Source organism: Aotus nancymaae, unplaced genomic scaffold (assembly GCF_030222135.1).
Source record: "Aotus nancymaae isolate 86718 unplaced genomic scaffold, 86718_ANA_hifiasm-v0.15.2.pri h1tg000057l, whole genome shotgun sequence".
Lineage (NCBI taxonomy): Eukaryota > Metazoa > Chordata > Mammalia > Primates > Aotidae > Aotus > Aotus nancymaae.
The window spans coordinates 8,652,949-8,676,284 of NW_026988471.1; the positions used below are offsets into that span (position 1 = coordinate 8,652,949).

General features: G+C 40.9%; 1 protein-coding gene across 2 annotated transcripts in view; it reads left to right on the plus strand.

Moving 5' to 3' along the window:
* Window positions 1-83: 83 nt before the first annotated feature.
* CPSF3 (cleavage and polyadenylation specific factor 3) overlaps window positions 84-23,336 on the plus strand; it is a 57,528-nt gene continuing 34,275 nt past the window's right edge. Inside the window, exons 1-10 of one of the 2 annotated variants that reach the window (XM_064363832.1) lie at window positions 84-291; window positions 5,483-5,546; window positions 6,646-6,743; window positions 7,389-7,517; window positions 8,681-8,858; window positions 10,047-10,136; window positions 12,383-12,533; window positions 16,113-16,288; window positions 17,438-17,596; window positions 19,141-19,287. In XM_064363832.1, coding sequence (XP_064219902.1) covers window positions 242-291; window positions 5,483-5,546; window positions 6,646-6,743; window positions 7,389-7,517; window positions 8,681-8,858; window positions 10,047-10,136; window positions 12,383-12,533; window positions 16,113-16,288; window positions 17,438-17,596; window positions 19,141-19,287 — 1,242 coding nt within the window. In that variant the 5' untranslated portion in view covers window positions 84-241. Of the gene's footprint in view, window positions 292-3,375; window positions 3,394-5,482; window positions 5,547-6,645; window positions 6,744-7,388; window positions 7,518-8,680; window positions 8,859-10,046; window positions 10,137-12,382; window positions 12,534-16,112; window positions 16,289-17,437; window positions 17,597-19,140; window positions 19,288-23,336 lie in introns of those variants that run through there. The other variant, XM_064363833.1, reaches the window with a different exon arrangement.

Genomic DNA, 23,336 nt, shown 5'->3' on the forward strand with positions numbered 1-23,336 from the left:
AGGCGCAGTCCTGACGTCCCTCCCCCGGTTCCCGGACCCAGAGTGGTGGGAAGCCTCGCGAGCGGCGTGCCCAGACCGGAAGTTGAAGGGAGGAGTCTAATGTCGCGGGCTCCGGAGTGACGGAAGTTGTGATCTTGATGGATGGGGTTCTTCCTTTTTAATTTGGCCGTGGCTGTGCTTCTAATTTACGAAGACCCCGGCGACCTGTTCTTCACCTGCACTTCGCCCTCACACTTTTGGGATGTCTGCGATTCCTGCTGAGGAGAGCGACCAGCTGCTGATCCGACCCCTGTAAGGGACCAGCGAGAGAGGGAATGAAGCCACGGGCTGTGAGGGGCGCGAGGGGTAACCGGAGACTTTGGCCTCCTCCGTCGCCCCTGCTCCCACCTACCCCGGCAGCCGGCCCTTGGTCCGCCCTTGCAGGCCAGGCTTCTCAGGCTCCAGGGGTTGGAGGACCATTGGTCGGAAGGGGCCTGCTAGAGTGAATGGGATTTTGCTTGTTGATCAGTCAGGGGAGGGTATGTTGGAGTCGGAGGGAAAAAAAAGTTTACAGGGCCACCGGTCGCTTTCATACACGCTAAAAGGGGTTGTCATTTAGCACTAGCATGGATCTGTGCGCGTCAGGTCAAGTCACGAGGGAGCCGGTGACGCTGATGGCCGACAGGATGAGAGGAGGACCTGAATGAGGCTACAGCGGTGCAAGGAAGAACTAAGTCTTGTTTCTTAACACCAGGGCTTGACATGTGCCAGGAAGTTATTAGGGACTTGCTATGAGTTTCGATCTTCTCAGCTCAGGTGCTAGTAGAATAAGAAAGGTGTAAAGCTGGGAGGAGAGGAGAAAGTGCAGGGACAAAAACTCAGCCCTCGACTGTCCATAAGGAGAGTGGCCTTTCAGTGGACATGGCCTTCATCAGTCGGGAATGCTGCTGAAGGGGAAATGCAAATGTAGAGAACTTGAATTCCTACAGATGAGCATTTCGAATCCACATGTTTATTGTTAGATATTAGTTGCCACAACATGAATATACATTTTCCAAAAAGCAGAAAGTATCTTCTTTACACATTCATTCAGTAAGGCTTCATTGAGCACCTGATCGAGTCTGTTTCCTTCTGCTTAGTTCACACCTGTCATCTCTTCCTGTGATGAGCAAACACTAAGTGTCAAGCACCACACATGGGGATACAGATGCAACAGAGGGCCCTGTTAATTGCTCTTGCCCTTTGGAAGAGAATTACAGTGCACAACGGGAAGTATTGGAGAGATACTTTGGAATAATGGGAGACCATTACTTTGAAGTCAGACCTGAAGTTCATTATCTACTTGACCACTTACTAGGACAACAACCTCACTGAACCCGTTTTCTTTTATGGAAATAAGAGAAAACTTGAAGAGTAAGGATCGTGGTAGATGCTTTGTGAGTAACAGCTAATATAAGAGCTAGGGTAGGCACTGCACTGAGCACTGTGTAAGTATGGAAAACGGATTTCTGACAGATTGAGGGGAAAAGGATACCTCATGCATCCTGAAAAATGTGATGCTTGAGCTGAGTCCTAGAGAATGAGGAGGAGTTAAAGAGTAGGGGCCAGGATGTTCTAGGCAGTGGAAGTGGCACATATGGAAGTGAGAGTGGGCTGGGCACGGTGGCTCATGCCTGTAATCCCAGCACTTTGGGAGTCTGAAGTGGGTGGATCACCTGAGGTCGGGAGTTCGAGACCAGCCTGACCAACATGGAGAAATCCTGTCTCTGCTAAAAATACAAAATTAGCCGTGCATGGTGGTGCATACCTGTAATCCCAGCTACTTGTGAGGCTGTGGCAGGAGAAACTTTGAACCTGGGGGGCAGAAGTTGTGAGCGGAGATCCCGCCGTTGCACTCCAGCCTGGGCAACCAGGTGAAACTCTATCTCAACAAAAAAAGAAAAGAAAAGAAAGCGAGAGTGGTCACAACTTGTGACCAGATCCTTCATGGCTGTAGCTGAAGAGTTAGCACATGAGGTGACAGACAGGTAGTCGAGGCCCAGTGTAGGAAGCACCTCATATACGTAGTAAGGAGTTTGTACCTTTATCAAGTCAGTTAAAGGAAGCCAACAAAGGATATTAAGCAAGCATGGATATTGTGGGAATTATGTTTTAGGAAAATCACTCCTGGCAGCAGTGTAGATATTAGTTGGCACAACATGAATATACATTAAGATGAATAAAAGGATGGATTGAGTAGAGCAGATCCAGTAAGATATGATTGAAAGATTCAAGTCCAAGTTCTGAGAGCCTATAGTGAGTGAAATGAGTGGCCATGGTTGGAAAGAAATGAGTGTGAGAGAGTACAATGAAATCTCCAGGATTTTGTGGCTGATCAGATGTATCTGAAAGGATGATTGTTGGGAGGGAAGGCCGGGCAGAGAGGATGTTATGATGACTCAGTTTCCTAGGTCTAGCAGTTGAGAAAGGGTCGTGCTGTTCACTCAAGCAGTATAAGAGATGGAGCAACCGGTAAATTTGGGAGTTGGGTTGTTTTGTAACAACTTTATTAGAGATACAAGTTACATACCATACAACTAATTTAAAGAGTGTAATTCAGTCGTCCTTAACATAGAGTTATACAACCATCACCTCTCTAATTCCAGAACATTTTCATCACTCCCAAAAGAAACTTTGTATTCATTAGCAGTCATAGACAATCCCCACTACCTCTCCAGCCCTAAGCAACCACTAATCTACTTCTGTATCGACTTGTCTATTCTGGACATTTCATTTAAGGCAACCACATAATACATGGTCTTTTGTCTCTGGCATCTTTCATTTAGCGTAATATTTCCAAGGTCCATGATTTAGGAGTTTTATTCATTCAATAAGTATTTTTTGTGATTTACTGCACATCAGGTGCCATAACAATACAGAAGTGAATACGATAGACAATGCCTGTGTTCTTGAAGCTTTCATTTAGTAGCCTGAAATAAGCCATAAGTAGATGCAATAACTTCATGTAGTTGTAAGTGTTAAGATGACATGATGCTGGGTTGTGGCTTGCTGTGAAGGGCAAATTAGATGAGATAGTCAAGGGAAAGTATCTGAGAAGGTGACATTAGAACTGAGACCCAGATAATGCAAAGGAGCCAATCACGTCAATATCTGAAGACAGAGCATTCCAGGAAGAAAGTGGAGCAAGTACAGGGCATGTGGTGAAAACGAGTTTGGCATATTGAATATGAAGTCCCTGGGAGAGATCCTAGTAGAGATACTTAGTGTCACATGTATATATTAAAGGTCTAGAATTCAGAAAAACAATCTGGGTTGCAGATACAGGCTTGGAAGTCCTTAGCGAGTAAGAAAGGTGAAAATGAAGATTGAGAAGTGGGCCAAGGAGAGAACCCTTGGAATATCAACATTTAAAGGGTAGTCAGAGGTGGCTGAATATGTGAAGGAAACAGGAAAACCAGCAAGACAGGATGAGACTATCAGGTCAGAGAAGCCAAGGGTGAGGTGCTTGAGGAAGGAGCAAGCACTCCTCCTTAGGAGTGACAAAGGCTGCCTAGAGAACAAGACAGGGGCTGACAACTATAGTTCCAGCTACTCTGGAGGCTGAGGCAAGAGGATCACGTGAGCCCAGGGGTTGGAGGCCAGACCGGGCAACACAGGGGGACCTTGTCTCTCAAAAAAAAAAAAAAAAAAAAAAGACTGAAATGACTACTGAGCAGCAAGGACAGTTTCAGAAAAGTGATTGGTAAAAGCCAGAGGATGGTGAATTGAGGAGTGAGTGGAAGGTGAGGATGTCCAGGTGGAGGGTCCACTGGCCTAGGAGGCAGGTGGGGAAAGAATAAAGTGGGAACTGAAGGAGATCAGACTCAAAGGACTTTAATGTGGGATGCACATGGCTGTAGTATGTTTAAATTTGGATGGTAAAGAGCAGATAGGGAAATGTCAGTGACACAGCAGTGTTCAGTTCTCAGAAGGAGGCAGGAAGTACATAGAGTAGAATGGTGGAAGATTTGCCATAGAAAGAGAGGTCTGTCTATAGAGGAGAAATGGAGGGAGACAGCTGTGGGCAGGTTCTTGGTACATGAAGTTGGGGAAATTTACAAACGGACTGTTTATTTTTTTGATGCAGAAGATGCCCATGCCTTAAGTGAAGAAGAGGATAGAGGGTTGAGAAATTTGGGAAAGGGGAGAAAGTTTGAAAATAGTTGCTATGGAAACAAAACAGAGAACACAGCCAGGCAACATTGAGGGCCAGTTAAAGTGGAAGGCCACGTATCCATAATAATTAAAAATAAAAAATATTCAAAAAGTGGAAGGCCAGGAATTTATGGCGGCTCTCGTCTGCAGTTGTTTGATATTCTTTATCAATACCAGCTTGGAGGTAGGATCTCAGTTTGGGGATAGATCCATTTCGTGTCCGTCTCGGTAGACTGAGTTCCTTGAGGTCTGGGTCCGTGTATTAGGCATTTCCATGTCCTAGGCACTTAATACAGTGCTTGGCAAATAGAAGCTGCTTAATGTGGCCAAGCACAGTGGCTCACACCTGTAATCCCAGGACTTTGGGAGGCCGAGGCGGGTGATCACCTGAGATCAGGAGTTCGAGACCAGCCTGACCAATATGAAGAAACCCCATCTGTACTAAAAATACAAAACTAGCCAGATGTGATGGCACATGCCTGTAATCCCAGCTATTCGGGAGGCTAAGGCAGGAGAATTGCTTGAACCTGGGTGGCGGAGGTTGCAGTGAGCCAAGATCACAGCATTGCACTCCAGCCTGGGCAACAAGAATGAAACTCCATCAAAGAAAAAAGAAACTGCTTAATGTTGAGTGAGTGAGTGAATTGTGAGCTGAAGTGATTGGGAAAAGGCATCAAAGAATGTGAGGGATTTGGAAGGTGAGGTTTAACTTTAAGTGTGCCTTGTGACCACTGCAAATTATGGCTGAAAAGTTAAGAAGAAACAAATTATTTAAGTACTTGATATAAAATATGCTGAAGTAACAGAAGGTAAAAGAAAAAGGGATTGAAATGCACGTATGAATAAGTATTTAAGCTATTTGGCAAATACACATTATGATCTTAAAGAAAATGACAATGTTGAAATGCTTATGGCTTTATACTTAAGTGCTGATTCTAAAAGTATTATTACATAATCTGCATAACTGCTAGTTTACATTTTAAATACATCATAATTTAATCCTAAAATTCAGAAGATTGAATTTAAATCAAGCCCAAAGCTTTGGGCTTCTTGGGTCTCTACCGCCTTTTCTCTCGATTTTAACAACTGCAAGATCCCTGGACTCCCAAGGACCACTTTTCATCTTTTCCCGTGGACACTGTTCTTCCCTGTCTTTGTGATGTTGTAGAACTCTCTCATGCCTCGGAATTTTTCACAGTGAGGTGCTGTCACCAAATGGGATATAATGTAAGTTGTAAAAAGTGTAGGTTTATTGGACTTAATTTTGATTTTTTTTAATTCTTTTTTTTCTCCCCTTGAATGTTTACAGTGGAGCTGGGCAAGAAGTAGGAAGATCATGTATTATTCTTGAGTTCAAAGGAAGAAAAATAATGGTAATTACTATTTTTGTACTCAGTTGAATAGTATGGCTCTCTCTGAATTGGGTGTTAGTCTTTTCTAGCAGACTATTATCTTTTTAGCTCCCAGAAAAATGTTATAGTGCATGCAATCTATGCTGCATAGGGTTAATGAGAAAAACTAATACACACTTCTACTTAGTAATTTGACAAAACATTAAGTTGATTAAGAAGATGTATTCTATGACTGTAAAATTGTCAGCTAGATCTGTTGAACTATTATTTCTTCACATTCCCTCTTCCACTCCTGGAGGGTTGAGCCAACCTACCTGTCCCACCCCCAGTAGAAGATTCCAAGGACCCAGTCACCCTGAACATATTCAGAGCTCTAGCCACCTCCAGCATGTGGGGGTGAAGCCTTGGTGTAGAAGGTTAGATCCCCAAGTCCCACTGGGGCTGCTGGCCTTGGACAAGTTACTCTGCTTCTCTAAGCCTGAACGGTAGATGGAGTAGAGGAGGTGGTTTCTAAGCTACTCATTAGAAAATCAGTTCTGTCTCACGTTCCTTTGATTCCCCTTTCTTCTCAACTCCTCCCAATCTGAAAAGAACATGTATATGTCAGCCAGAGGCATCTTTTTATTCATCTGTTGTGTTAATTTGGTAGTAACGCCATATAAAATAAGTAATTTTAATGACTGAATCTTAAGAATTTGTTCCCTAATGCCTTAAAATAGTTAAATTATCCTGGTCAGGTAAGTTTCCTATTTCTAATTATTATATTCTCACAAGAGTCGTTTGGTAGTAATAAATCTATAAACTTTTTAACTTTTAATCTTCTGATATCAAAGTTTTTGAAAAAGATTTAATTCATTGTTAGAATGACTACCAAAAGTAGCTGTGAAGAAGCCGTTTTGTACTTTGCATCCTGTGACCCTAAATGTGAGCTATATTTTAAATTTGTTGGGAAGTTAGAACTGTTAATGGCATATTTGCCACATTTAATAAGAATCATGTTCCAAGTTCTAGTGCCTGGAATCCATCTTGAGTATATGGGTGATGGGTCTGTAATCATTGTCCATTTGTTGAATGAATTTTATGTGCAGGAGATTGTGATCTCTTTTCCTATCTCTTTCAGCTGGACTGTGGGATCCACCCTGGCCTAGAAGGAATGGATGCTCTTCCTTACATTGATTTAATTGACCCAGCTGAGATTGATCTCCTGTTAATTAGTCAGTAAGTTTTTTCCTTTATTAACGATACTGTTTTTCACGGACGTTTACTGTCAAGATCCTTCTTTACCAGATTTTGAGATTTTGGTTTGTTAAAAGTGTTTTTTGCTAGGGAGCATATTGCAGACATCTCAGTGGTTTAGACTGAGATGTCTGCAATATGCTCCAAAATGTCATTACAGGCTAGAGAAGTTTACTGTGAAAAACTTACCTACCTCTAAATCTAAGTCCAGTGAGTACCTGGGAAAGAGATAGTACGTATCTTGAGTCATTGTAAAACTTGAGACTAAGGAAGCCCTTTTCCAGGATATCTCCTTGAGGTCACTGTTTTGTCACATTCTTCTATAAGAATGCCATTTCAACTTTATTGAAACTATTTTTAAACAGAGTTTATATAGTTTTGGAATAGTCTTCCTTCCGAATTATTCACTAATAAAGTTTTTTGCTGTTTAAAAGTGATACTTTAAAAATCTTTCTTCCATATTAGAACTGTATGCATTACTTCTTCCTTCTGCATTTACCAACTCTTGGTTTTCTGGAAGTGTCAGTAAATAGTTGTTTGTATAGAACTTGTTTTGTAAGCAACAGTTTTATTACATGGTATCTGATGGATAATTTTAAGAATTAATGCAGCCTCTTTCTTTTTAAGTTTCCATTTGGATCATTGTGGAGCTCTGCCCTGGTTTCTACAGAAGACGAGCTTCAAAGGAAGAACATTTATGACTCATGCCACAAAAGCTATTTATAGATGGCTTCTTTCCGATTATGTCAAAGTTAGGTAAATTACTTGATTAGATTATGCATCTAATAATGGCTCCATGCGGTACATATGGTTCCAGATATGGACCATTTTGTGTTGTTTTTTTTTTCCCTGAAAGAACATTTGGATAGCTTCAGCATTTTGTGTTTTAAAATGAGGTGCTCTCTTTTCATGTATAATCAGTAATTTAATCATTCAGTAACAAGGTAATTGAAACCTATTGTATTTCTAACACATTCCTGACTTGAAGGTTTTTTTGAGACAGGGTCTTGCTCTGTCTTCCACGCTGGAGTGCAGTGGTGCTATCACAGCTCACTGCAGCCTCAACCACCTGGGCTCAAGCAGTCCTTCCACCTCAGCCTCCTGAGCAGCTGAGGCTACAGGTGTGTGCCACCATGCCCAGCTAATTTATGTATTTTTAGTACAGATGGGGTTTCACCATGTTGGTCAGGCTAGTCTCGAACTCCTGACATCAAGCGATCCATCCACCTTGGCCTTCCAACGTGCGGGGATTACAGGTGTGAGCCACCGCACCTGGCCAGGAGATAAATATATTTAATCTTCATACCAACTCATGATGTAGGTTCTATTATAAATTCCATTTTATAGATGATGAAACAGGCACAGCAAGGTTAAATTATTTGCCTAAAATAGTCACAGTAAGAGACAGAGGTAGGATTTGAACCAAAAACAGTCTGGCTCCAGAGTCAGTGTCCTTAACCACTGTTCTCTCTTGTTTTTTTATAAGTACATTAACATAACTTTCAGGAGAAAGGTTGTGCTAGACTTTGTAGAAAAATCTTTTCTCATCCCAGTGTGAGAAATACCTGCCATGGTCCAATGTATGTGAGTGTGTTATATCTTTCAAGAGTGTTGGGGCAGGAAGAAAATTTGAGAAATACTATCCTAAAGAGTATTTTGCCTTAATTTACTGTAAGTTGAGAGTACGTTGAGCTTAGTGTCTTAATTTCCTACGTGGTTTGTTTAAAATAAAGTTTTGTAGCTATACACACAATAGAGTAAAAACACAAAATATCTGAAATATTTTAAATTGCATAATTTATAAAGTATATTTTTAAGAAATATCTTCACGTATATGTTATCCACAATTTCTTTGTGTTCAAAGGCTTTTTTAAAACTCTGACTCTTAATTGTTTTTGTGGGCATCTTTCAAAATTTAGTAACATATCGGCAGACGACATGCTGTATACTGAGACAGATTTGGAAGAAAGCATGGACAAAATTGAAACTATCAACTTTCATGAAGTTAAGGAAGTTGCAGGAATCAAGTTTTGGTGTTACCATGCAGGCCACGTCCTAGGAGCCGCCATGTTCATGATTGAGATCGCAGGCGTGAAGGTACCCTCTGGCTCCGGCGCTTTTCTCCCCAGAGAAATCAGTGCAGAGCTTTGTGCCACCAAGTAGTACTAAAAAAAATTCTCTAAGACTTGCAAAAGTGTCAGAACACTGAAACATAAGATAAAAATACAGTTGACACTTTTTCCTTTTAAATATAGTTCCTACCTCCATTACAATACTTTCTTTATCAAGACAGAGAAAAAAAAATTTTTAAGACTGAGAAAAGAGTAAAACATCTCAAAAAGTAAGTTCCCTCACACCATGGAATTCAGTGTCCTTTAGGAAGCTGGTTAGGGAAGAGGTATCTCTGTGGCTGCATCCATTTAAAATTAAAACACCATTTGGTGTTCATGTCATCCCCCGAGCCCCCAGCCAGTATCTTAGGATTCACAGATAAGCCCCTAAGCAGGTGGACTGCAAGAATGAAAGGGGTTAATTAGAAAAGATCTTTGGGGAATCCTTGAACTTCTAAAAATGTGGGTGGACCACTAGCTTTCTAAACTCTAGAGCAGCAGCTTTGAACTCCGGCTGCACATAAGAATCACTTAGTGAGCTGTTGAAAAATAACTAATCAAAACCTGGAGGTGTAGCTTGGCCTTTTCCTTTTTGAGTTTTCTAGGTGATTCTAATGTGCAGCCAGAGTTGAGAACGAGTGCTCTAGTGTAACATTGTCCTAAATTTTTCACAGCTGTTCATACCTTTGAAACTTTCAGACATTAAATTGTAAAATATATCACTGAATTACTTATTCTTGCTGTTTGCTCCAGGGCACAAAAAAGTAAGTAGCAGGAATGCAGATTTGAGTTCTCTTGGAATTTGGTGCAGACCCTCTTACGATTTTATTCTGGTTTTAGACCATGGATCTCAGTGCACTCCTTTCCTTATCAGCATGCACTTTTTCTCCAAGAAGCTCAGAGCAAGTTTGCCAAGCGGATTAATGTTATGTAGGTTATCTTTGTGAGAGGATGCTGGGAATAGATTATTCCCGTTTATTAGATGAAATCATTGAAGCACTGGACCGTTTACTGACTAAGCTACTGGACACAAGAACTGCATGGAAATTTCATCAGTTTTAGACTTTTAAAAAAAATGTAACTGCACTTTTAGATTTCGTGAGTTTAATCTCTTCACTAGCAAAATGAAGCCTTCCCCAAATCCTAACCTTCTGGCTTTGTCTTTTTCCCACAGCTTTTGTACACAGGAGATTTCTCAAGACAAGAAGATAGGCACTTAATGGCAGCTGAAATTCCTAATATTAAGCCTGATATTCTTATCATTGTAAGTATTAATGTACTATATTGTGATTAATATAATGTAAGCAGACTTTTTTCTTTTGGAAAATAGTATTATGATCTCACTTTCATATAAACTTACCTTTTTTTAATATAAGAAAATTGGTGGTCAGGCGCGGTGGCTCACGCCTGTAATCCCAATGCTTTGGGAGACCAAGGCGGGTGGATCACTTGAAGCCAGGAGTTAGAGACCAGCTTGGCCAACACGACGAAACCCTGTCTCTACTTAAAAAAAAATATATATATATATATATATATAAATTAGCTGGGTGTGGTGGTGCACGCCTGTAGTCCCAGGTACTGGGGAGGCTGAGGCACAAGAATCACTTGAACCTGGAAGGTGGGGGCTGCAGTGAGCCAAGATCACGCTATTGCACTCCAGCCTAGGCTACAGAGCAAGACTCAGTCTCAAAAAAAAAAAAAAAAACTGGGGCAGTGCTTTTTGTACTGCAGCTTCACTTTCTTGCTGTTAAATGCATTCACTCTAGTCTCATATCAGAGACGCCAGGCCGTCTCTGGGCAGGATCTTTTTTACTGGGTATGCCCTCTCCCTGTCTCCAAAATATGTTTTTCTAGGCGAGAATTTGTAGAAGAACATCTTATGGGTTGTTTTAGAAATGGTGTGACCTCACTCCTTTGCCATGGTGACTGTCCTCAGGCCCTTAGTCTGTGCTCACTTGTTTTTTTGTTCATCTTTGAATGTGCTGTCTGCCTTCTAGATTGCAAGTCTCAGGGGAGCGAAAAATGAACTGTGTACAGAAGCTCTCCTGGGGCGGCTTGGGACGTGTGTTGCTGACCGTAGAGTCGAGTTGGGGGAGAACTCTTGCAGGCCTTTGGGATGTATAAGAACAGCAGGTGCATGTGGTTCAAGGAGGAAGAGCTGTTTCTCCTCCACCACCTACTGCATCCCCCAGCTGCCCAGGCATGCAGGCCAGTACATATTGCCGCCCGTGACAACATGTGAGCAGATTCGGCTCTGCCCATGCTGTGCCCAGCATATAAACTGACCTTCATTTAAGGGAAGATGGATTTTTTTGAACCCTCAGAAAAAGTAGTTATTTTCATAGTACCATGCTTTAAAGCAGTGCTTCATATTTTAATGTGCTTATAAATCATCCGGTGATATTGCTGAGATACAAATTCTGATTCAGTAAGTCTGGGCTGGCATCTGAGATTTTGCACTTCCTATAAGCTCCCAAGGGATGTCAATGCTTCTGGTCAGTGAATCACACTAGTAAGACTTTTAGGATATTCTTAAACAGAAGTATAAGAAACAACATCTATTTCTATTTTAAAAGCTTTGATTTATCAGAGATGGGAGAAATAACCTTTTTCTTCCTAATAGAAAGCAAATGGTAAAAATACAAATAAATAAAAATAAAAGACATGGAAAGAAGATACAGCTTTGGACTATTTCCTGATTCCATTTTCTAAAAAGTTTTAGATTTGAATTCTAGCATTCTTTTTTTTTTTTTGAAATGGAGTCTGGCTCTCTCGCTCAGGCTGGAGTGCAGTGGTGTAATCTCAGCTCACTGCAACCTCTGCCTCCCAAGTTCAAGCGATTCTCCTGCCTCAACCTCTCGAGTAGCTGGGATTACAGATGCCCACTACCATGCCTGGCTAATTTTTGTATTTTTGGTAGAGACGCAGTTTCATCATGTTGGTTAGGCTCGACTCCTGACCTCAGGTGATCTGCCTGCCTTAGCCTCCCAAAATGCTGGGATTACAGGTGTGAGCCACCACACCTGGCCTTTTTTTTTTTTTTTTTTTTTAATTTTTTTCTTTTTTTGAAATGGAGTCTGCTTTGTTGCCCAGGCTGGAGTGCAATGGTGTGATCTCAGCTCACTGCAACCTCCACCTCCTGGGTTCAAGTAATTCTCCTTCCTCAGCCTCTAGAATAGCTGGGATTACAGGTGCCCACCACAATGCCCAGCTAATTTTTGTATTTTTAGTAGCATGTTGGCCAAGCTGGTCTCGAGCTCCTGACCTCAGGTGATCCGCCCACGTTGGCTTGCCAAAGTGCTGAGATTACAGGTGTGAGCCACTGTACCGGGCTTGAATTCTAGCATTCTTGCTTGCTCTTCCCAATGACTATTATGACAACGTACGTTTGAGTAAACAGCATGCTAATCGAGAAGTGAATTGTTTAGCCCCTCAGCATTTCATTGATGTATAGCTTTAATTCCTTGGGGATTATCTGTCTTAGTCTCACTCTTCTAATGTGTTATTTAGGAATCTACTTATGGGACCCATATCCATGAGAAACGTGAGGAGCGAGAAGCAAGATTCTGTAACACTGTCCATGATATCGTAAACAGAGGAGGCAGGGGTCTCATTCCTGTCTTTGCTCTTGGAAGGGCTCAGGAGCTGCTCTTGATTCTGGGTATGCCATTTCTTTTCTGTTTGGAAGATGATCAAAATCTTTTGTCATTTTATCAAGATAATAATGTGGTCTTGGATGAGTCATTCCACTGCTCTGGGCTTCAGTTTTCTTCATTTAAAAATAGGGATTTGGATCTAGGAAGAGCCCAGGAAAACAGCAACTCTCAGGCACTGCTGCTGGGAATGTAAACTGGTGCCCTCTTCTGGTTACTATCAGAAATCTTAAAATATGCGTACCCTGAGCCAGCAGTTCCACTTCTGGGAAATAAATGAGATTTATAGAAAATTGTGTCAGGAAAGGTATTCATCATTTAAGTATTTTCAAAGAAATACGTCAGTAAATATAACATTATGGGAAAAAATTGTATTACAGATGAGTAATTACATACTTCCACATAATATATTAAGTCAACCAAAAAAGTAGGGTTCAAAACTGTGTATACTCTGGGCTGGGTGCAGTGGCTCATACCTGTAATCCTAGCACTTAGGGAGGCCAAGGCAGGTGGATCACATGAGGCCAGGATCACTTGAGGCCAGCCTGGCCATCATGGTGAAACCTTGTCTCTACCAAAAATACAAAAATGAGCCAGGTGTGGTGGCGCACACCTGTAGCTTCAGCTATTCTGGAGTCTGAGGCATGAGAATTGCTTGAGCCTGGGAGGTGGAGGTTTCAATGAGTTGAGATTGTGCCACTGCACTCCAGCGTGGGTGACAGAGTGAGACTCCGTCTCAAAAAAAAAAAAAAAACTATCTAATGTACTCTGATCCTACTTAGGTAAAAAATGCACACACAAATGACCGGAAAGATATTAAATGTGGATAGTGAGAATATGGATATTTTTTGTTTTCTGCTTTTCTCCATTTTACAAGTACTTCAGTGAACATGTATAACTTTTTGTAATAAGAGGAACGATGGGTGTTACTTTTTAGCATACATTTGTACTTAATGATCCCTTCTACCTCACATTCTGTGGTGCTATTTGGAAAAAGCACTCTTATTAAAGAATAAAAGAAGGTGCTGGCCAGGCATGGTGGCTCACACCTGTAATCCCAGCACTTTGGGAGGCCGAGGTGGGCAAATCACCTGAGGTCAGGAGTTTGAGACCAGCTTGGCCAACATGTTGAAACTCTGTCTCTACTGAAAATGCAAAAATTATCCAGGCACGGCGGCGAGCGCCTATAATCCCAGCTACTTGGGAGGCTGAGGCAGGAGAATTGCTTGGCCCCAGGAGGTGGAGATCGCAGTGTGCTGAGATCACACCATTGCACTCCAGTCTGGGTGACAGAGCGAGCGAGACTCCATCTCATAAAAAAAAAAAAAAGTAGATGCTTTGCATGTATGTAACCTCTTTGTGAAGCTCTAGAAACACTTGCATCTTAGCTCTTCCTCTCTGTTCTGCTATCTTGGTGAGGAGGAAAAATAGTATCCCCGTCACACTGCAAAGGAAACCAGAAGGAAAGTTGGAAGAAATGACCCCAGATCAAAAGCAAATCTGTAACAGATAGGACATCTAGAAGCTGAATTTCCCAAATCTGAATCTAATTCAGTCTTTTGATCTTGATTAGTCCTCCTTCCTAACTACAAGTCAAATTCATCTTTAGAAGTCTTGAAATAAAAGTCTTCATAACCAGTAAGATGAAGAGCAGAGAAGTTAGGAAGTTAAACAATGTTGTCACCATCAAATTGGGTTGCCAGATTTAGCAAATGAAACTATAGGACAACCCATGAAATTTTAGGTTCAAATAAATACTGAATAATGTTTTAATATAAGTGTTCCAAATATTTAATATACATTCTTTTTTTTTTTCTTTTGAGACAGAGTCTCACTCTGCCACCCAGGCTGGAATGCAGTGGCGCTGTCTCGGCTCACTGCAACCTCCACCTCCCAGGTTGAAGCAATTCTCCTGACTCAGCCTCCCAAGTAGCTGGGATTACAGGCACCCGCCACCACACCGGGCTAATTTTTGTATTTTTAGTAAAGACGAGGTTTCACCATGTTGGCCAGGCTGGTCTCATTGGTATATATTCTTATACTAAAAATCTTTTGTTGTTCACCTGAAATTGAAGTTTAACTGGGTGGTTGGTATTTTTATCTAGCAATTCTACCATCTGCTCTATGCAACTGGTTGCCCCTTTTTCTTAAATTCTCCCTTGTAATATAGTATAATAAAAAGGACAGCTGCTTTCAAATCTTATCTATGTTTCAGATCAGATCTATCATATGGCTGGATCCATATGACCTTGGACAAACTATTTAACTTTTTTTAATCAAAGTTATTCATAAAAATACAACAAAACAGGAAATTGTGGTGTGATTATGGGATGTGATGTAATCTGTTTTAAGGTATCTAAGAAATCATAAGGGTAATTAAACAGAGCATGTATTGGATAAACTAGATGACAAAGCAGGAAATTTATTTGTAACACATGTGACAGAAAGTCTTTGTCCTCATATAGAGTTATCATTGATAAATCAAATTGAAAAGTAACATTCACACAATATTAAGCCTTTTTTTTAACCCTTACTTTGCTAGTTAAGATGATGTCTTCATAAGTTGTTTTGAAAATGAGAAATTATAGTTTTAAGTTATATAATAAGCATATAATACATTTTAAAACTGCAGAGGCACCTATTAGAATAAAGGGTGTCTTTTGGCCTACCTTGATAAAATTTGGGGATTGAATGAGGGCTTTTCCCGGAACATAAGTCTTCAAAGGTATATTGCTCACTGCTTTCATTAATTATCAGAAACTGGTTAGTAGTTTTTAAAAATGTAAGCATGGCTGAGTGTGGTAGCTCATGCCTGTAATCCCAGCACTTTGGGAGGTTGAGGCAGGAGAATCACTTGAGTCCAGGAGTTCCAGACCAGCCTAGGCAACATTGTGAGATCCAGTCTCTACAGAAAAAAAAAAAAAAGTAGCCAAGTGTGTTAGCACACTCCTGTAGTCCCAGCTCCTCAGAAGGCTGAGGTGGAGGATCACTTGAACCCGAGAGGTCGCTGCAGTGAGCCATGATCACACCACTACCCTCGATGCTGGGCGACAGTCTTGGTGTAGAACAAAAACAAAAAAACCAATTATAGCATTAATGTGACTATGCTTTCTTTTTACGTGTTCAAAATCAGTTAATTGATTTGGCAATTCTGTTTTGTAATTAGCAGTGAATAAATTTGTTTGAAATATTAATAATACAGTTTTATTTAAAACCATCACAGTTTTTCACAGAGTTTTTTCTGTGGTGGCTTTAAATAAAAATATATTACTTAGTGTCTTATTATGGTAATAAGTTATAGTCTTCATTGTAAACTTATACTGAGTCATTTTTAAAAGCCTCCACTCTTTGGACCATGATCATAGCATTCTTTCTAGGTTACACACAATTTAAAAATAAGTTTTGGTTTTGTAAATTTAAGTTAGCTACAACCAGGATAATTTTGCTTAAACTCTTTAAAATGTAGTTACATGCTTTATTTCTTGGTTGTGTGTGTATCATTTCTTGTTTTTCTGTGTATCATTTATTATTTGAACTATTTACCCCATGTAACAAAGTGATATTTGTTTCTTGCAAAATCTCTCTAGATGAGTACTGGCAGAATCACCCAGAACTACATGACATTCCAATATACTATGCATCATCTTTGGCCAAGAAGTGTATGGCAGTATACCAGACATATGTAAATGCCATGAATGACAAAATCCGCAAACAGATCAACATCAATAATCCCTTTGTTTTCAAACACATTAGTAACCTCAAGGTGAGTGCTTGTGGATGAAAGACAAGGATGGATAAAACCAAATCAGTCATTAGGAGTAGGAGGTACGAGGCCATGAGGGATGGCTCACAGCTGTAATTCTAACACTTTGGTAGTCTGAGAAAGGAGGACCACTTGAGTTCAGGAGTTCAAGACTGGCCTGGGTGAGATAGTGAGACCCTGTCTCTATACAAATAAAATAAAAATTGTAGGAGGTGCAACTCTGGCTGAATTCATCTTGCTGAGGTCTTACCTCTTCTCTAGCAGGTGTCATTTTTCTGCAGGAAATCAAAACTTCAGCAGCTGACATTCTTTTTTTTGCTTCAACAGATTTTGCCACTTGCCCCATGTAGCCATATGTTCTCATTATTTATAATACTCATCTCTTTTGCTGTAGAATAAAAAGTTCTGAGGAGAAAAGCTTCTTGTATTATGTAGTTAAGTTTCTCTTCTCACTCAAACCAAATCATCTTTTTGATTAGTGCTGCAAATTCCATGTATGAAAATTTGTATATACTTTTCTAGAAGCATTCAATAAAATCTAATTTTATTTAATTTTAAAAATCCTGTTTAACTCAAATTGATGCCTTAATCATAATAAAATAATTGATATCCAAAATAATTTAAAAGTGGTCTTCCAGTTGTAAATAGGGATTTTCATAAAGTATGTATTTTAAGTTAACTACTTAAGGATTATAAACAAATTCTCCCTAGAACAATGTTAAACCTTTTGATTTCCAGGCCAGCTCAAAATATTCCTGAAGCATGCAAAGCCACTGTGAGTCTTTGGGAATGTTTTTTCAGTTGTGTCATGGGTAGATCAAGACCCATTTGACCCTTCCTTTTACTTTTCTGCCTACCTGCTAGGCACTTGAAGATGATTCTGATGGTTCTGATGGCCCTCTAGCTTCCAATAGGTTTGGAAGATCAGGGTGAACTTACTGCTTTTTATTACTTGGTTTTTCTATCATTCCTAACCTACACTGTTTAGGAACTTGGCAATTGAACTCAAAATGTTTACAGATCTTGTGAAGGTCCTTTCAGTAGTGTGATTAATCTCTTACCTAGCCTTTTGTTATTCTTTAAAAATAAAGAATGATTTGATAGCTGCTGGTAGCTAACATACTCTTCCCATTCTGTTTTCTCTCTTAGAGCATGGATCATTTTGATGACATTGGTCCCAGTGTTGTAATGGCCTCCCCAGGCATGATGCAGAGTGGCTTATCCAGAGAGTTATTTGAAAGCTGGTGCACTGATAAGAGGAATGGCGTCATTATAGCAGGATACTGTGTAGAAGGGACACTTGCCAAGGTCAGGTAGAGTCGCAGGCTATTTTATTATTCCTAATCAGAATTATGGAGGTGGCAGGGTCCTCACAGGTTTTCCCATTGAAATCGTTCTTTAAATAATACAAGTTTTGATTTTAAAAAATGAGGATGAAAATAGGTAGCTAGAGATGTGTGTAGGATGTGGAATTATGCAGACACTGAATGGCATAATGAGGTCCCAGGTGATAGATGTACACATTGAAGTTTTACAAGTGCTCATCAGATTGCAGGTAGAGAAGAAAGGATAGGAACCTATTTGAGACAACACATGAATACCCTCCCTTATCTAATGAAGAAGAGGTTTACTAATATGTAGGATCTTAAAAAGCTGTAGGATGTGTTTGGGTTGACTGCCTTCTATTGTTATAAAATGGTTGATTTTCAGCTCTTAGGGATGGAGACGTTGTAGAAAATGTATGCAAAATTTGAGAGGCAATTTCTAAGCACCAGGCATGACATTCTCATCCTTTAGCATTAACATCTACTTTATTTTTAAAAATATATGATTCTTTATTTTGATAATCTTTATTACTTTACCTTATTCTATAAAGTTCTTTAGTGACAATGTTGTATTTAAAATAGATTTCCAGGCTGGGTACAGTAGCTCACACCTGTAATCCCAGCACTTTGGGAGGCGGAAGCAGGCGGATCACCTGAGGTCAGGAGTTGGAGACCAGCCTGGTCAACATAGGAAAACCCCATCTCTACTAAAAATACAAAAAATTAGCTGAGTGTGATGGTGTACACCTGTAATCCCAGCTACTTGGGAGGCTGAGGCAGAGAGACTTGCTTGCAACCGGAGGCAGAGGTTGCAATGAGCCGAGATGGCACCACTGCACTCCAGCCTGGGTGACAGAGCGAGACTCCATCTTAAAAAATAATAACAATAGATTTTCAGGCCTGGCATAGTGGCTTACCCCTGTAATCCTACCACTTTGGGAGGCCAAGGTGAGTGGATCACTTGAGCTCAGGAGTTCAAGACCAGCTTAAACAACATGGCGAAATCCCGTCTCTAAAAAAACACAAAAATTAGCCAGGTGTGCTGGCATGTGCCTGTAGTCCTAGCTAGTTGGGGGACTGAGGCAGGAAGATCTCTTGAATCTGGGAGGTTGAGGCTGCAGTGAGCCGAGATCGCACACTGCATTTCAGCCTGCATGACAAAATGCAACCCTACTCCAAAAAAAAAATGTTTTTTTCAGAATAGAAATGTATCCACATATTTGGGAAATTACTTTGGAAAGCACAAGAATAGTTGGGAATACAGGTTTGTCTTTCTAAGCATAAGAGTTAAGATTCTCACTGCCAGCACTCCAGATAGATGGGTTCTAGTTAATTTGTTTACTTTCCTCATTAAATGTTTGATTGATTGAGAACATAAGTATTTGGTATTTACTGCATCACTTACGATGATGTTGTGCTGAAGGTCCTAAATTTAACATAAGTTTATGACTGCATGAAAAAAATTAAAAGGTACCATTATGTTTCTAACTGAGTCGTTCGTTTGTTATTTTTCTTTATTTTCAACAGCACATCATGTCTGAACCTGAAGAAATCACTACCATGTCTGGACAGAAATTGCCGCTGAAAATGTCTGTGGATTACATTTCCTTCTCCGCTCACACAGATTACCAGCAAACCAGTGAATTCATTCGTGCTTTGAAACCGCCTCATGTGGTTAGTCTAGGACTTTTTTTATTTTATTTTATTTTATTTTTTTTGAGACAGAGTTTCACTCTTGTTACCCAGGCTGGAGTGCAATGGCTCGATTTCGGCTCACCGCAACATCCGCCTCCTGGGTTCAAGCAATTCTCCTGCCTCAGCCTCCCGAGTAGCTGGGACTACAGGCATGTGCCACCATGCCCAGCTAATTTTTGTATTTTTAGTAGAGACGGGGTTTCACCATGTTGACCAGGATGGTCTCGATCTCTTGACCTCGTGATCCACCCGCCTCGGCCTCCCAAAGTGCTGGGATTATAGGCGTGAGCCACCGCGCCCGGCCTAGGACTGACTTTTGTTTTTTGTATTAAAGGGGAAAAAAGGTGCATACCCAAGGAACTATGCAGCAGCCAGTTCACAAAGCAAGCATCCTCATCTACTAATGCAACACCTCATGAACAGAGCCTTTCAGTTGCACTGGGATTTGACCTTTACAACTCCCCGTTGATTTAAGCAAGCTGCACACTTTCTCCATCTTAACTGACTCTTATTCAGACCTACCAATCCCAATTCTAATTTTTTAAATTATTTTCTGCTGCCTCCCCAGTAATTTTAGAGCCAGGCTTGGAGTATGCCTGCTTGTTTGGAATGCCAGCTGCATCTCTTACTTGCTGTATAACCCTTGGCAAGTTACTTAACCTCTCTGTACCTCATTTCTAAATAGGAATAATAATAGCTCATAAGGTTATTGTAAGGACGAAGTGAGAGAACTTATATCTAAAGCACTTAGTATCGTATCTGGCACATAGTAAATGCTTAATAATAAGCAATAGTGCAAGGATAATTTGGAGAGAGGAGAAGGACAAGTCACATAATAGTATAAGATTTAAATAGATGTCAAATGCACTATATAGCTCCTTGTTAGTATATGACTTATTTATATTTTTAAGTATCATGTAACTTACTAAAAATAAGTTAGATATTTTGATGGAATCGGAAAGGAGGAGTAAGCTGAAAAAAGTATGTTTTTCTGTTTGTTTTTTGAGATAGAGTATCACTCTGTCGCCCAGGCTGGAGTGCAGTGGTGCGATCTTGGCTCACTGCAACCTCCACCTACTGGGTTCAAGTGATTCTCCTGCCCCAGCCTCCCAAGTAGCTGGGACTATAAGTGCGTGCCACCACACCCAGCTAATTTTTATGTTTTTAGTAGAGATGGGATTTTACCGTGTTGGCCAGGATGGTCTCGATCTCTACCTCATGATCAGCCCGCCTTGGCCTCCGAGAGTGCTGGGATTACAGGCGTGAGCCAGTGCACAGCTGGCCAAAAGTATGTATTTTAATTAGAAGAGCTCTAATAGATGAAGGATATTTCATCTATTTTCTTCATCTCTTTTCAATATACTCAGAAAGGGTACTTCTATCTATTTTCTATCTATTTCTATAGATAATAGAAAACAGATGAAGTACCCTTTCTGAGTATATTGGAAAGCAGTTTAGAAGAAATGGCCTTTTGTTAGTTTTGGTTGTTTGCTTGCTTTTTGAATATGAAATATGTTTTACTGTGGTAAAATATCTAACATTAAATTTGCAGTTTTAACCATTTTTAAGGGTACAAACCAGTGACATTAGTTATAGTCACAGTGTTATACAACCATCACCACTGTCTATTTTCACAGCTTTTCATCACTCCAAACAGAAATTCTGACCATTACACAGTAACTCCCCATTACCTTCCCCCTACCCTGGTAATCTCAAACCTCCTTTCTATTTCTGTGAATTTGACTATTCTAGGTATTTCATGTAAGAGGAATCATAATGCCTACGAGGTTTTCAAGGCTCATAATGTTGTGGCATCAGAACTTCATGCCGAAGTCATAGTCCATTATGTGGAGACCACATGTTTATCCATCTGCCTGTGGATGGACATTCGGGTTGTATCACTTTTCAGCTAGTGTAAAGTGGTATCCCATCGTGGTTTTGATTTTTGTTTTCTAATGACTAATGTTGAGTACCTTTTCATGGAAACTTTTGTTAGTTTTTGAGTTATTTCTAGCATAATAGGCCTCACAGGTATTTGCCCACTGACCCTTAATGAGCAGATTATTTGGTGGAGAAAAAGCACTCTCCTGTCCATAGCGTCCTGGCCTGTAGAGTTTAGTCACAGAAGGCTCCTCCCAGGTGTTTCCTATTGTATGTGTGTATGAACATTTTTGCCCAGATTTCCAAGCCAGGGAGGAAAAGCCATATTGCCCTTCCTGTGTGGTGTCACCACCTGATCCTCAGTCCCATTTCATCCTATCACTCCCCTGGTTCTACTTCTGCTGACAGTTTAAGTTCCTGGGTTGAACTTCATGCTCATTTTCCTTTAATAACCACCTCCAGCAAAAGTACATCAGCAGGATAAAATTGCAATACTGGTAGTGTTGTGATAGTAGTTAATAATAGCTAACATTGATTATTCACCATGTGCCAGGCACTGTGCTTGTGTTTTGTATGAACTGACTTGCTTAATCTTCATGACCAACAGCCTTTCTGCAGATGAGAAAACTGAGGTGTGAAATAACTTGGTCACAGCTAATAAGCAGCAGCACCAGGATTCTGCTCAGGCAGCCAGGCCCAGGCCCTTCCCCTCCAAGCAGTGAGCCTCTGCCTCATGCTGGTGCTGGCCATGCCCAGCCACAAGCCATCTACCAGGTGTGAGAGGCTAAGAACAATCTATCTTGGCTGGGCGCAGTGGCTCAGGCCTGCAATCCCAGCACTTTGGGAGGCCAAGACGGGTGGATCACTTAAGGCCAGGAGTTTGAGACCAGCCTGGCCAACATGGTGAAACCCCATCTCTACTAAAAATATAAAAATTAGACAGGCATAATGGCCCACGCCTGTAATCCGAGAGTCACAAGAATCACTTGAACCCAGGAGGCAGAGGCTGCGGTGAGCCAAGATCGTGATGCTGCACTCCAGCCTAGGCGACAAGAGTAAGACTGTCTCAAAATAAAAAAGCAAAAAGAACAATCTATCTCGTAAGATAGAAGTTACAAAAGTGAATGGAAAAGGACTGGTAGCTAAGGCAGTTCTAAATACTCCCTAAAATATTCCATTTGGGGCTGGGCACCGTGGCTCATGCCTGTAATCGTACCACTCTGCAAGGCTGAGGTGGGAGGAGTGCCCAGAAGCTTGAGACCAGCCTAGGCAACATAGTGAGACCTTGTCTCTACAAAAATAAAATAAAACTAGCCAAGCATACTGGCTCATGCTTGTAGTCCCAGCTACCCAGATGGTTAAGGAGGGAAGATTGCATAAGCCTGGGAGGTTGAGGCCACAGTGAGCCAAGATTATGCCCTCCACTCCAATCTGGGTGACAGAGCAAGACCCTGTCTTTAAAGAAATATAGAAAATAATATAGTGTTCCATTTGGTTCTGAAATATTTTATTAGGATAGGCACAGTGTGCTACTGGGATGAGATACCAAAAAAAAAAAAAAAAAAAAAGATAGGACAGTGGCTCACGCCTGTAATCCTAGCACTTTGGGAAGCCAAGGTGGGCAGATCACTTGAGCCCAGGAGTTCAAGACCACATTGGGGAACATGCAAGACCCTGTCTCTACAAAAAAAAAAAAAAAAAAAAAAAAAAAATACAAAAATTAGCTGGGCATGGTGGCATATGCCTGTAGTCCTGGCTATGCAGGAGGCTGAGGCAGGAGGATTGCTTGATCCCTGGAGGTTGAGGCTGCAGTGAGCCATGATCACACTGCTGCACTCCAGCCTGGGCAATAGAGTGAGACCCTTTCTCCAAAAATGTGTAAATATATGAGGTAGGCCGGGCGCGGTGGTTAACGCCTATAATCCCAGCACTTTGGGAGGCCGAGGCAGGCAGATTACAAGGTAGGAGTTTGAGACAAGGCAGGCCAATATGGTGAAACCTTGTCTCTACTAAAAATACAAATATTAGCCAGTTGTGATGATGTGCACCTGTAATCCCGGCTACTCAGTAGGCTGAGACAGGATAATCACTTGGACCTGGGAGGTGGAGGTTGCAGTGAGTAAGCTGTGATCACGCCAGTGCACTCC